General features: G+C 43.9%; 2 protein-coding genes across 6 annotated transcripts in view; one reads left to right on the plus strand and one right to left on the minus strand.

Annotated features, from left to right (window-relative positions):
- Positions 1-14459, minus strand: part of ZNRF3 (zinc and ring finger 3) — a 224061-nt gene that overhangs the window by 106978 nt on the left and 102624 nt on the right. The gene's annotated exons all lie outside the window — the stretch shown is intronic.
- Positions 1-14459, plus strand: part of KNTC1 (kinetochore associated 1) — an 84831-nt gene that overhangs the window by 44158 nt on the left and 26214 nt on the right. For 4 of the 5 annotated variants that reach the window (XM_082203753.1, XM_082203751.1, XM_082203755.1 and 1 more), the window contains 14 exons: positions 57-191; positions 652-774; positions 964-1033; positions 1129-1196; positions 2068-2312; positions 2473-2645; positions 2803-2903; positions 3452-3593; positions 5208-5264; positions 6625-6788; positions 7441-7545; positions 7782-7910; positions 8658-8774; positions 9426-9535. In XM_082203753.1, the coding sequence (XP_082059879.1) occupies positions 57-191; positions 652-774; positions 964-1033; positions 1129-1196; positions 2068-2312; positions 2473-2645; positions 2803-2903; positions 3452-3593; positions 5208-5264; positions 6625-6788; positions 7441-7545; positions 7782-7910; positions 8658-8774; positions 9426-9535 (1739 nt within the window). Of the gene's footprint in view, positions 1-56; positions 192-651; positions 810-963; positions 1034-1128; positions 1197-2067; positions 2313-2472; positions 2646-2802; positions 2904-3451; positions 3594-5207; positions 5265-6624; positions 6789-7440; positions 7546-7781; positions 7911-8657; positions 8775-9425; positions 9536-14459 lie in introns of all 5 variants that reach the window. The other variant, XM_082203752.1, reaches the window with a different exon arrangement.

Consider the following 14459-nt stretch of genomic DNA (forward strand, 5'->3'; position numbering starts at 1 on the left):
AGGTTGCGGAAGCCTGTATTATGCATTATAGTGTACTGATTTGTGTCTTTTTCCAGATGCTGGTAAAGTATATTCTACAACAAGACTCAAATACTTCTTTAGAAGATGCTTTGAAAATAGTAAATGCATATATGTTGCCCACTGCAGATGTCTATGTCTGGAGGATTGTGGAACTTATTGATAAAGAAAAGGTGTGAACCATACTCATTCTTTACATTTTTTTTCTTTAAATATCCAAACTGTCCATTAGAAATACTTCATATTTAATTAAATTAGGTTACGTGCTCTACAGCAGCTAGCTGTTCTACAACTAGCAACTATTGTAGAAATAATTCACATAATTAACACAATCTTACTTAGTGGTCCATAGCTCAGTGGTAGAGCACAGGTTTGATCCCTGATATCTCCAAGTAGGATCTAAACCCCCATATTGCCAATCAGTAGAGACAGTACTGAAGCAGATAGACCAAAGAGCTGACTTAATATAAGGCAGCTGCCAATGTATCTGGATCTAACTTAACTAGAATTTAACTAGTGCCACATTGCCAAAGGGGTCTCCAGATGTGTTTTTTGAACAGTAGATCTCTGTGCCCCACGGCAAGCTGTTTGTGAACTGAACATAGAATTAATACACTTTATGTATGCTTTCAGGGGGATGATATTATAAGTTTATTAAAAGCACTGCCTCCTGCTGAAGCTGTGGAAATTGCAGATAAAATGTTGATATGGGGAAGACTGACATTAGAGAAAGAAACAGATGACTCTGAAGAAAAGGTAACTTCCATGAAACTGACTGCTGCTGATAATGTGTAAGTTATTATCCCCCAAGAGAGGTCAAACAAACATGTTCTCTGTTAAAAGGACAATGCTGTTCTCAAATGTAAACAGTAAAATCTTGCTCTTTGAGGTTGATGGGAGTATTCTCACATTTTCTTTTTCCTGTCCCCTTTCCACTGTCAACAGAAAATGCAGCTGTATATTAAAAAAATTCTTGGGGAGATCCTTGAATTCCTACTTGGTTGTTGTCAGAAAGGTAAATCTTGCATTTATTGTGTTTTAGGTTTTGTAATAAACCATCCAGTAACCACTCTTATTCACTCCAACCCACTCTTTTTTTTTTTTGGACAGAAAATATTTTGAAAAAAGAGGAATATGAAACAAACTTTAAATTGTTTAAAACTCTTGCAGCCTTACAGGTAAGGATCATAAGGCATTGAATTTTTTTAATGTGCTTTCTAGGTTGAGGTGAATGTAATTATTTAGAGGGGAAATGTAATCATGTATGTGTATTTCTTTAAAATACTCACATTCATCATTCACATATATGTGAATTCATCATTTTCATATATATGTATATGATCAGTGCTTTTTTTCTAGAAAAATAGGTGCTGATACTCACCATGAAGTTTTTCCAGTAAGTGCCACACTTTTAACAGCCAAAAAAAGAGGTGGTGGTACTGCGTACCCTTGAGTCCCCCCTTGGGGAAAATCACTGAATATGATTGAACCAAACCTCTTCACTTTCTAACCTGAGGGGTTTGGGGAATGGCATTGCTCAGTAGTAAGATTGCAAGCTTCCATGGACATGGTTCCGGGTTCAACCTCCAGTACTTCACTAAAGCAGGGATGAGGAACCTGTGGCCCTCCAGATGTTGCTGGACTACAGTTCCCATCTTCCCTGACCATTGAACATCTTGGGTGGGGCTGGAAGAAATTGGTGTCCTACCACATCTGCAGTGCCACAGGCTCCTCATCAAGGAGTCAAAGCATCTCTGATAGCAGGGCTTGGGGGGGGGGCATACTTGGAGAATCACTGCTAGTTCCATAAGAGTCAGAACTGGATTTGATGGAGCTCTATTCTGCACACTATGAGGTGGCTCATTTATTTTCTCAGTGGAGTGTGTACATTTCATCACCTATGAATGAACTTGAGCGCAAGTATGTGTTTAGCACTGTAAATAAACACAGTTTCCATGGGGGCGAAGCTGGACGTGAAGCTACGCAATTCTATTATTCTATTATTTTCATATTTTTCCTTTCACCCTCTTATTTTATCTTTTTGTTTAGGAGAATTTTAATACCTGTACTTTGGTCGGAGGTCATTGGAATCAATTATTAGTAGCTCAGCTCCTTGAGAAAACTGAAGGAAAAGAGTCCAGTTCACAAGATATCAGCATGAAGAAACAGTTGTCCCATGTGAAGCTTGACAAACTGGCTTTGCTTCTGCAGAGGAGCAAGCATGAGATGGCCTTAGAACTGGTTCTGAGAGCATTAGATGCTGGAAAAGTTGAAGAGGCACTAAATATATGCAGGTTTAAAAAATACATTTGGGCTTAGCCATTACCAGTCACTGTGCAATCTGGAGTTTTGCATGCTGTATTAACTAACTATATTTATTTGAGGTTATTTTTTGACATCTTGCGTCTGTTTGTACTCACCTTAATCCTTTCCTTTAAAATTTTGTCCTTAAAGAGATTTTCATGAAGATCATCCTAATGAACAAACAGGACAGTTGCTGTTCTTAGCATGTCAAAAACTTTGTCATATGCTGGGTTCTAGTACTCTGATGGTTATGCCAAAAGGATTAAATCTTCCAGCTGTGGTCAATGAAATGGCATGTCAAGCAGTTACTATTTGCAGTCCAGGTAATGAATAACTTCACATGTTGCTATCTTCTGAAAAAAATATGGTTTCTTCCATTCATTTTTACATTAAATGAGTAAGAGTTCTTAAAAATTGTTTGAGCTCTTGTATTTTTTTTAAAGGTAAAATATATTTAAAACATTCACACTCTCTTCACAGATCTGATCTTAGATGCATTGGAGCTTTGCAAATATACCTCATTTGCCCTTGAAATTTATGGAAAGTGCCAAATTGAGGACTATGGATTTATATCAAAAGTGGTAATGCAGAATAAAGTATTTGCTGTTCATGGTATCTTGCTCTTCAGTTTAATAATCAAAGTTGTCCCTGTTGTACTAAAATAAAAGCAGTAAGGATGTGTTTGGATGCTTTGTATGGCAATATTTGAATACATGACATTTCACACAACTTTCCCCTTTTCTTGCGAGGAATCCTATTTGGAATAAGGGAATTTCCCTTAAGAAAAGGGAAACGTTGACAGCTATGCATAGGACAGGGTCTTACCCCCAAGGACTTTCAGTAGAAACAACAGACGCAGGGGTAAACAGGAGGAGAATATGGATTCCCACTTAACCATTTTCAGCTGTGTGTTTGTGTGCTCAGAGCCCCACCCATTTACAACCTTATGAACAAGAGCCCAAGCGCAGGTGTTTTCACACACTAGTCTGATTCCTTTTTGTCTGTTCCCCCTTCCACCTTGGGAGGGACAGTTAAGGACCCAGCAAGATATCTGTGCCCTCCCTACTTCATTCATCTTGCTTTTCTTGTGGAGCTTTGACAAAAATGATAGCTAATTCTTTTTGTTTAGACAACCTATTTTGGAGCTGATAAAGACTCTTATGTAGAGTGGATGTTCAATGACTTTTTCACTGAAGATGGAGCACTTCTGGACCTGCCCTCTGTGCTGCCTTCTGCATATGAAATGGCTACATCTCTAGTGACCCAAGCAGGTAACCTTTGGTGGCTTAAACTTAATTTCCACAATCTTTTCTCATATGAACTACTGTTTTAGGGAATTCTGGCACTTTATCCCCCCCTTCCCTGTCTCTCCAATGCCTGATCTCACTCTGTGTTATTCTTTTTTTGTGCTAGCTAAATTGGTAATACTCAAACCCTTTAGATCCCTACAGTTCACCTTTACGCTATTCAGGGTTAAAATATCGGACATGTTAGTCAATAGTCGTGACTGAATAGTGACACAAGCATTTGGTTAGTTAACTGGAGGAGATGCTTCGTTGAGCTTGTGGAGCTGTGTTCTTTATTTATTGTTGTGGCTTTATTTAGTGTGTGGAGTGCTTGTGTGTCTGTCTATATGTTGCACCCTGCCTCGGTTATGGAGATGGTACACAGTTGCCATTAGTGGTAGCCATTGATGGCCTTGTGATGTGCAAATGCAGAAGCGCTTTCTCTCCCTCCCCACTTGAAGAAAGGAAGGGTGGTAGGGCAGCAAGGAGTCGTCAAGTGTGGAAGACTGGGGAAAGGAGGTGTCGGAAGTTGAAGAGGGAACATGGCTTCGTGAGCAGGGAGAGGCTGGCAGAGAGGTTCAGAATTGGGGGCAGAAAATGAAGCAGGGGAGAAGAGACCAAGAGGCAGAGATGAGGCTGGCTGATGACAGGTGTCTTCCCCTCCACCCTTGTCTCCCAGAAGCAGAAGAGGCAGAAAAAGGGTGGAGGTGAGGTTGGCGACACACAGATGTAGTCTCTGATTCCTTGGGGGGGGGGACCCTGGAGAGGAGGGGACTTTGACAGCTGTGGAGAGGCAGGGATCTTCAATCTCTGCAACTGGTTCATAGGGACAGGACCTGCCGGAGATGTGTTGCTGTGCTCATTAGGCCCGGCACTCTTGTGCACATCTGGTTTTGCTAATAAAGAGTTAACTCCAACTTGCACAATGTGATTTGCTGATATTTCTCATCTATTTCCACTCATCCTGTAAATAGTTTCTGTATGAATAAAGCCTTTGAACTCCATAAACTGTAAGTGATGGTTCCAATCTAATTCATCCAAGCTTCAGGGTTTGCTAACATGGTTACAGTGGTACCTTGGTTTGCAAACTGTCTGGTTTCCATACGTTTTGGATTACAAACACATCAAACTCGGAAGTGCGTGTCCTGGTATGCGAACTTTTTTTGGATTACAACCCATTTTTTGGGATTATGAACTTTTTTTTTGGAGGCCCCATTGGCAAAAGTGCGCCTTGGGTTACAACCTGTTTTGGTTTACGAACGAACCTCCGGTAAGGATTATAGTTGTAAACCAACATACCACTGTAGTCATATCTCGGGTTACAGAGGCTTCAGGTTGCGTTTTTTCAGGTTGCGGACCACTGAAACCTGAAAGTACTGAAACGGGTTACTTCCAGGTTTTGGTGGTCGCGCATGCGCAGAAGCACCAAATTGCAACCCACGCGTGCACAGGCGCACCGCTGTGGGTTGTGAATGTGCATCCCGCACAGATCACGTTCCCAACCTGAGCGTCCACTGTATTTGGAGAAGGAGGATTATTATCTAAACTGCTGACAGTGTACCAAAGTATTTGGATACAGTTGCTACCTTTCTTTTGCAGACTGGAAGATGTATCCTCTGGACTCAGACAGTTTGGCATATTGTCCATTCAAACAAGGTATTACATGAACAAATGGTTACAGCTGTAGGGACAAAAGTATATATTTAAATCCTTAGTAGTCCAGAAGTAGAAAGGCATAGTGTTGCTTAACTAGTTTTGACTAGTTATTTGACTCACACAATCTGTTCAAGAATAAATGATTAGGTTACAATTCAAATAGTTACTTTAGATATGCTCAGGGGCTTCAATATGACCTGTAGGGTTTTTAAACCCCTTTTTAGCACAGATTGCCCTAGCCCCTACAACCTGTTTTAAAGCTGGTAGAGCTTTAGAAAAGTGTTCCTTTCTGCATTATAACAAAATGTCTGTGCAAATGTCATTTCTAAGGCCTTTTCTTATATTTGCCTATGGATTAAAATACAAGTCCAGAGTGCCCTTGCATATGGGGAGATAGTTGCTCAGTTACTTGAATCCTGGCATGGATGCTTGTTAGTAGTAGTAGTAGTAATAATAATAATAATAATAATAATAATAATAATAATAATAATAATAATAATTTATTATTTATTTCCCACCCATCTGGCTGGGTTTCCCCAGCCACTCTGGGCGGCTTCCAACAAAATATTAAAAATACAATAAAACACCAGACATTAAAAACGTCCTTAAACAGGGCTGCCTTCAGATGTCTTTTAAAAGTCAGATAGTTGTTTGTTTCCTTGACATCTCATGGGAGGGTGTTCCACAGGGCAGACATCACTACCGAGAAGGCCCTCTGCCTGGTTCCCTGTAACTTCACTTCTCACAGTGAGGGAACTGCCAGAAGTCCCTCAGAGCTGGACCTCAGTGTCTGGGCTGAACGATGGGGGTGGAGACGCTCCTTCAGGTATACTGGACTGAGGCCGTTTAGGGCTTTAAAGGTCAGCACCAACACTTTGAATTGTGCTCGGAAACATACTGGGCGCCAATTTAGGTGTTTTAATTCTGCTGTTACGTGGTTTTGGCGGCCACTCCCAGTCACCAGTCTAGCTGCCGCATTCTGGATTAGTTGTAGTCACCTTCAAAGGTAGCTCCACGTAGAGCGCATTGAAGTAGTCCAGGTGGGAGTAGCTTTAGACCACAATCCTGCACACACATACCTGTGTGTATGCTCAGCGGGCTGGACCTCTGGGAAGACATTGATCAGAGTGTGCCTACTGGTTGATTGCTGTTTGCACTTTATTTCCTCTGCCTTTTGGTTCTGGTTTCAGATCCGCTGAAGTCAATCAGGAGTGTTACCACTGACTGACACCCCCCCCCCCGTTTTTTCTTCAGTGGGTACCTTGCCAAGTTAGCTCCCTACAGTGTGCCCTACAAATCCATAATTTCCAATCTAAGCCCAGTTGTCATTCTTACAACATTCTGTAACTTTCCCCTCTAGGAATGGATGTTTGCCTATCATGCAGGAATCCCATCTTTGTTCTGCTCAGCAGCTTACAAGAATTTGGCCAATTAGAGTTGGCTTTGGGGCTAATTGCCTCTGCTTTTGGGTCGTTCTTGCAGCATATGACATCAAACAGCATGGAAATTAGTCTGTGTGAAAAGGTATGTGCCGGATCTGCAAGGAACCTACTCTAGTGAGGTCTACTTTAGGCTTGTGCCTAAGGCCAAACTGGATAGGTCACCATTTACTCGATTGTGTGAATATACATAGCAGGTGGGGGACGGTGACAGTAGTGAGGCTTGGACTCTGTGCCCCGGCTGTAGTCTTGGATCAAGCACCTGGCAATATCCTATTTGCATGGGAAGTAAGGTTTGCATTCTTCCCATGCAAATAGCAGACATGGGGTGTTCTATCTGGATCAATACTGCAGAGGAGGCAAAAGATGAAAAGCAGCCACCATGGTCTTTATCTATATCAAGACCGCTTCCCCTACACTTGCTATTTACATCATAGAAATGACATTAATGTAATTGCTGAGTGTGTGAGTGGGGTTATGTCTGGTTTTACTCCTCCTAGTTCCCTGCCTATGAAGGTGTTTGCAGAGTGTGTGAGTGGAGGGCAAGATATTACTTAAAGCAGCTGGGTGCAGTGATCTGACTGGGCTGCTGTCCAATTGCACTACAGCTCAGGCTCTGCTCCTAAGAGCCAAACAGCTTTGCCATGTTTGGCTCTTGTTTGTGATGCTTGTAATGTATATGACACATGTTTTCATAGCAACAAAATCGTTCCAATATATTATTCTCTGTCCATCAGCTGTATGACCGGAAGACACTGGATGATGCCAGAACATTCTTCTTAACACTGATTCAAAGATCTGCTTCACTAATTAAAAGCATCATTATGGGCCTATTGCACAAGGTGAGAATATAAGCATGTATTGTGAGGACGAAATGGCTTTGCAGGGCACCCGAATTCCTCTCCTTAGCTCTTTTGCGGTTCCCGTTCATTTGTTGATGCTTGTGCAGGAGAACTTTCTTGGGGGGTGGTGCCCTTTGTTTGCCAAGTGCCATATCCTTTCCTGATTTACAGAAAATTTAAATTAAGGCAGACTATTTTTAAAAAGAGCTTACTTTAAAGTATTTTTACTCCCAAAGGTTTTCAACAGCCACCTGATAGACCACAACCTTGCACTGGGTTACTGCACTTTGTTGTCCAAAGATGATGTATTTAAAAAGCTCTGGGACGTCATAAATAACATGTCACAGAATTACAGCAAGATTCTGGTAAGTTGTTTAAAGCATTTTTCAGTTAGTTATGCCTTGTTTCTAGGCTCCCCATAAGTGTCTGGCTGGCCACTGTGAGAACAGGATTCCTCTGGCCACATGCAGGAGGCGGTTCTTGTGTTCTTGTGCTTCCCTGCCCTTCTCCAGCACAGTTGCAAAGATGAGATCTGAAGAATCTGCTTCCATTTGTAAATAATGATTTGTTTGGCCAAGATCATAAATGACTGTTTAAATCAGGGTTCCCCTGAGAATGGATGTAAAGAGGAATTCTGGTTAATTTTAATGAACCAGCGTTCCCCAAGTTTAAACGTACTGGGCAACATCACTTCAAAGCGAAAACATATGCTTCTTATCACCGCCCAGTGGTCATGCTATGGTTTAGTGGGCTTTGTGTGCTCTGTTGGTGACCAAAAGGCTGGCGTCATGACCCTGGAAGGAACTTACATCTCCCCCAATTGTTCATTTGTTGGAAGACTTATCTACTCTTGCAGCATATGATACTGCACTACAGATTGATGTGATCTGTTGCAGAGATATATTTTTCCTCTTTTTTGTTTTTATTCATTGATTAGATAGTTAAGGAAAAATAAAAACCAATATAATATGAGAAAAGTCTAATTGAATGATAGCATAAGCAATAAGATACAAAAGCATGAGGAGGCTCCTTTTTAAAAATACCTGAAGGGTTTGTGAATGATTGCAAGTATACTTGTGTTCTTCATTACTATTTCTTTCCCCCACAAACAGGCAGTTGGTTTTGTTGGAGTGCAGCTAGCCAGTCACTATGAAGAGACAAACGAAAAACAAGCATTTGAAGAATTAATCACAGATGCTGAATGGGGTATTCAGCTTGGTAAACTTGGTGTGAGTGCTTTTTTGCGTTTAAATTTGGATCAAATGGTTTATTTACATTTCCTGGGAGCTGATTCTTAAATTGGCTCTTTGATCAGAGAATATTTGCACATATATATGATGATAAATATTCCTCCAAACCTTGCTGCTGCACATTTTCTATTGAGGTTTGGTGACTTTTTGTAATCTGCTCATGACATAAAATGAGTGACAGGACCACCCACTGCTGCACAAACGCCAGAAACATGTAACATTTACTTTACCCTTCAGTACACTTACTTTAGAGTTGTTTTGCTTAAGTCCTTGTGCATGCTCCAGAGTAAATGAGTTGCAGCATTTGCTGCTGATATAATTTTAAATTGGAGAGATAGGGCCGCTTAGAACGGAGCCCCCACTTCCAGGTGCCAAATTTGGCTAAAACCCACCTGATTCCTAAGACGCCCTCTGCCTAAAGGCATGTCCATAACAGCATTCCGCTCCAGACAAGGAAGCTTAGATCAATTCTTTGTGCCAAAAGAGAAGTGGATGTGTGAAGCTCAAACAAGTAGTGGAGAAGGAGCTGCTCCAGAGGAAGAACTTGAGGGGAGAGAGACATTCTGTTCTTCATCAGGCAATGGTGTTTCCACCACTTCCATTTTCTTAAATTTGGCATTTTGTTTATAGATCTCTTTCCAGGATTTATTTAGAATGCCCTCAGTAAGGAAGAAAGAGCTTCTAAGAACTTTGGTACAGCATCCAAATGTGGATACAGATCTCATACTAAAATACTGCAGGTAAGAAAGCTAAATATCATTCTTGCTATAAAAACACCATTTTATTCCATAAACGTTTGTTAAAATAATTTAGAAATATCATTTGTAAACTGCTCTGAGGTATGTGTATTTTACAATCAAGTGGTATATAAATTTTATGAAATAAAATAAATAAAATGTCTGCCTAATAGGCCCTCTGAACTGGTTTTTTTTAAAGAGATGTGTTCTGTAACACATCATTAGCGCAATAATATTTCATGGTAGCTGAGGTTATCCATGGCTCCTGGCCCCGGTCGAAGGCAGTCCTGCTTCTGAATACCAATTGCTGGATAGCACAGGAGGAGGAGGAGAGAGTGCTCCGATTTCCCTTCCCACAGGGAGAAGAGGATGCTGCTGGACTAGAGGGACCCCTGGCCTGATCCAGCTGGGCTATTCTTAGGCTCTTGTGTCTCTTCATTAGTGCTGGATTTATATTAGACTGTCCACACATCCTTCCATGTTACTATTTGCTCTGCAAAGCTTCCTCAGTGTTACTGTCATCTGGAGGGGCCACTCTTGCACTTTAGCACAACAAAAGCAGCACAACCCCCCCCCCCAATTTAAAAAAATGATTTGTTGTTAAAAAAAATGACAGGATTTCAGCAGGAAGTTACAGGTCATGAAAAGAGCAAGAATCAAGAAATGGAACACCCCATAGGCTCTACTCTTAAGTATGAAGGCCTAGGTGGAAAAAAAACATGGACCCTGTTGGGCCGGAGCTTCTCCAAGATTTGGTGTTTAATATCAAGGTCTATCAAAAAGACCGGCAGAGAGGAACTGAGAGACAATTAAGAGCCTCGGATGTGAGATCTCCAGGCTGATAGTAGATTAAGACTGATGGACATTGTTGGGGGCTGAAACCGGGAAAGGGGGGGTGGAGTTTGGGAATCCAAAGGGTTCATAATTACAATTTATTTCGTTTTTTACTTCGTTTGTTATTGTTATATAAATTGGGAAATTCGTGGAAGGGAATCTTGGTCAACCTTAGAAAAAATGTTTTAAGAATAAGAACTGGTGTATAAGTTCGATGATAAGGTTATCAAAAATAAATTGAAGGAAGGGCTGAGAAATACTGTAAAAGTAATGAATGTTAGAATGATGACGGTTTAGAAACTAAGTGGTTTACAGCAGTAATGTTTAAGTTAAATAATAATAATAATAATAATAATAATAATAATAATAATAAATTTTATTTATATCCCGCCCTCCCCAGCCGAAGCCGGGCTCAGGGCGGCTAACAACAATCAAATAATCAGTCAAATAATCACATAATCTAAAAATATTTCATTATAAAAATTAATTAAATCAAATTGATGGCAACCAATTAAGCAAAATTCTGTGCAGGTTGCCAGAGGAGGGAGTCAGGCTGCGCCCTGACCAAAGGCCTGGCGGAACAACTCTGTCTTGCAGGCCCTGCGGAAAGATGTCAGGTCCCGCAGGGCCCTAGTCTCTTGTGACAGAGCATTCCACCAGTTTGGAGCCGCAGCCGAGAAGGCCCTGGCTCTAGTTGAGGCCAGCCTAACCTCTCTTGAGGATGTTATTATTTGCAGACCGTAGGTTTCTCTGTGGGGCATACCAGGAGAGGCGGTCCCGTAGGTACGAGGGTCCTAGGCCATATAGGGCTTTAAAGGTTAAAACCAGCACCTTAAACCTGATCCTGTACTCCACCGGGAGCCAGTGCAGCTGGTATAATACTGGATGAATGTGCTCTCGCAGCGAAGACCCCATAAGGAGTCTCGCCGCGGCATTCTGCACCCGCTGGAGTTTCTGGGTCAGTCTCAAGGGCAGCCCCACATAGAGCGAGTTACAATAATCCAGTCTGGAGGTGACCGTCGCATGGATCACAGTGGCTAGGTCAGGACGAGAGAGATAAGGGGCCAACTGCTTAGCTTGGCGGAGATGAAAAAATGCCGCCTTTGTTATAGCTGTAATCTGCGCCTCCATAGAGAGGGAGGTATCGAAGATTACACCCAAACTCTTAACGGCCGGTGCTGGCACTAATTGCACCCCCGCAAGGGATGGGAGTTGCCCCCTCGATCCCATATCGTCCCGCCCCAGCCAGAGGACCTCTGTCTTCGAAGGATTTAACTTCAACTGGCTCCCACGTAACCATCCAGCCACAGCTTCCAGACATCTGGTCAGTGTGTCTGGGGCCGAGTCAGGATGGCCATCCATCAACAGATAGAGTTGGGTGTCATCAGCATACTGATGGCAGCCCAGCCCAAAACTCCGGACAAGCTGGGCGAGGGGGCGCATAAAGATGTTAAAAAGCATCGGGGAGAGAATCGCACCCTGAGGCACTCCACACACCAAGGAGTGGCGCGATGACAATTCCCCCCCAAGCGCCACCCTCTGTCCCCGACCAGAGAGAAACGAGCGCAGCCATTGAAGGACTGTGCCCTGGATCCCCACGTCGGCAAGGCGGTGGTCCAGGAGTTCGTGATCGACCATGTCAAAGGCTGCTGACAGATCTAGAAGAATCAGCAGTCCCGACCCGCCTCGATCCAGCTGCCTGCGGAGATCATCTGTTAGGGCGACCAGAGCCGTCTCGGTCCCATGACCAGCGCGGAAGCCGGACTGGAATGGATCCAGAGCAGATGTTTCATCCAGAAACCTACCAAGCTGTTCAGCAACCGCTCTCTCAATCACCTTACCCAGGAATGGAAGATTCGAGACCGGGCGGTAATTGGATAGATCTGAGGGATCTAATGATGTTTTCTTTAAGAGCGGACGCACCACTGCCTCCTTCAGTTCCCCTGGGAATATCCCGGTGCCAAGGGACAAATTGATGATATCCCCCAGGGGGCCCCGCACCTCGTCTGGACACGCTCTAATCAGCCATGACGGGCACGGGTCAAGAGGACAGGTGGTGGGCTTTCCAGCTTGGAGGAATCTGTCCACATCGGCTGGAGATATCCGGTCAAAGTGGTCCAATACTGGACCCGAGGACAGTCGAGGGGCCTCCAGTTCCTTTATTGTATCCAAATTGGCAGGGAGGTCATGGCGGAGCAACAGGACCTTCTCCGCAAAAAAGCTCGCAAATGCCTCACAGCTGTGTGTCAGATTGTTATTTAAATTTGGCTGTCCTTCAAGGGACATTAAAGACCGAATTATACTAAATAATTGCGCCGGGCGAGAGCTAGCGGATGCAATGGAGGCCGAGAAGTAAGACTTCTTAGCGGCCTTCACTGCCATCTCATAGGTTTTCATAAAAACCCTATAAGATGTTCTTGAGGCTCCGTCACGGGCACCCCGCCATACTCGCTCTAGCCGTCTGAGGTCCCGCTTCATTTTCCGAAGCTCCTCGGTAAACCAGGGAGCCCGGTTTCTGCGGGGTCGCAGAGGGCGCTTAGGTGCGATCTCATCGATGGCTGCCAGGAGCTGGGTATTCCAGCCCTCAACAAGCTCAGTCAATGAGTCGCCAGGGGGAGTAAGGTCCCGCAAGGCTTGACGGAATCTATCCGGGTCCATCAGCCTCTGCGGGCGAGCCCAAATCGGCTCGCCACCTAAGCAGGGTGGGGGTGGAAAGTCAATCCTGGCTTTCAGAGCGTAGTGATCAGACCATGGCACCTTCATCGAAGGAGACATGATCACATCTATACCGGCGCCAAAGATCAAATCCAGCGTGTGGCCTGCTTGATGTGTGGGGCCCGAAACAAACTGGGAGAGCCCTAGTGTCGCCATGGAAGACACCAGGTCCAGAGCCTGTGAGGAGGGAGTGGCATCAGCATGGAAGTTGAAGTCTCCCAATACCAATAGGTTAGGGAACTCCAAGGCCCAGCCGGCCACCGCCTCCAGCAGGCCTGACAGGGTGGCTGCTGGTGCGCTAGGTGGCCGGTACACCAGCCAGACAGCCAAGCTCTCCTCAGAGCCCCACACTAGGCCAACACATTCAATGCCGGGGATCGATGGTGATGGTAGAGCCCTGAAAGAACAATCTTCCCGGATTAATACTGCCACCCCTCCCCCCCGGCCCACAGTCCGTGACTGGTGGAGGACGGAGAAACTCGGGGGTGCCATCTCTCGTAAGGTAACAGTTTCCCCTTTGCGCACCCAGGTCTCCGTCACACAAGCCAGGTCAACCCCCTGCGAGGTGAAGAAATCTCGCAGGGTGGCGGTTTTGTTGCCTATAGACCTGGCATTGCACAACACCAGTGAAGGAGGTGAGTAATCCTTGCTCACCCTACCCTCGTCCCTTGGGATGGGGCGCAGATTGGAAGGGGTACGAGCATATCCGGATCTCGATCCCCTTCGCCTATGACATCTGCCCCCACCGCCATACCTCCCTCGCCCCTTAAATGAAATTAAGGGAGAGGACTTGCTGAATAAATAATTTGAAATTGGAATACAGAAAGGGGAGGTAGGAGGAGGTCAGCGAAGTAAGGTATAAGAAAATAAGGGATCAAAATTATACTTGTTTTTTCTCTGTGTTTTGTTTGTTTTCTTTATATAATTTCTGAAACTTCAATAAATATCTATTAAAAAAAAAGGAAAAAAAGGAAGTTACAGGTCATGCAGTGATAAATGAAGCAATATGCCCACCCTGAAACTTTTGCAGGCGCAAAAGTTATTGAAAATGGAACTTCATTACTATCATAATTTCTCTGGAATTGCTGTACAGTCGTACCTCGGGTTAGATGTGCTTCAGGTTGAGCGCTTTTGGGTTGCGCGTCGCAGCAACCCGGAAGTAATGGAACACGTTACTTTCGGGTTTTGCCGCTCGCGCATACGCAGACGGTCAAAATGACGTCATGCGCATGCGCGGAATCGCGACCCGCACAGACGCGGGTTACGTTCGCTTCAGGATGTGAACGGGGATCCGGATTGGATCCCTTTTGTATCCAGACGTACCACTGTAATGCTGCTTACAAATTAGATACAGCCTTTTGACCATGAGTTGTATGAT

This window comes from Podarcis vaucheri (assembly GCF_965113315.1).
Source record: "Podarcis vaucheri genome assembly, chromosome: 16".
In the NCBI taxonomy this organism is placed as follows: Eukaryota; Metazoa; Chordata; class Lepidosauria; order Squamata; family Lacertidae; genus Podarcis; species Podarcis vaucheri.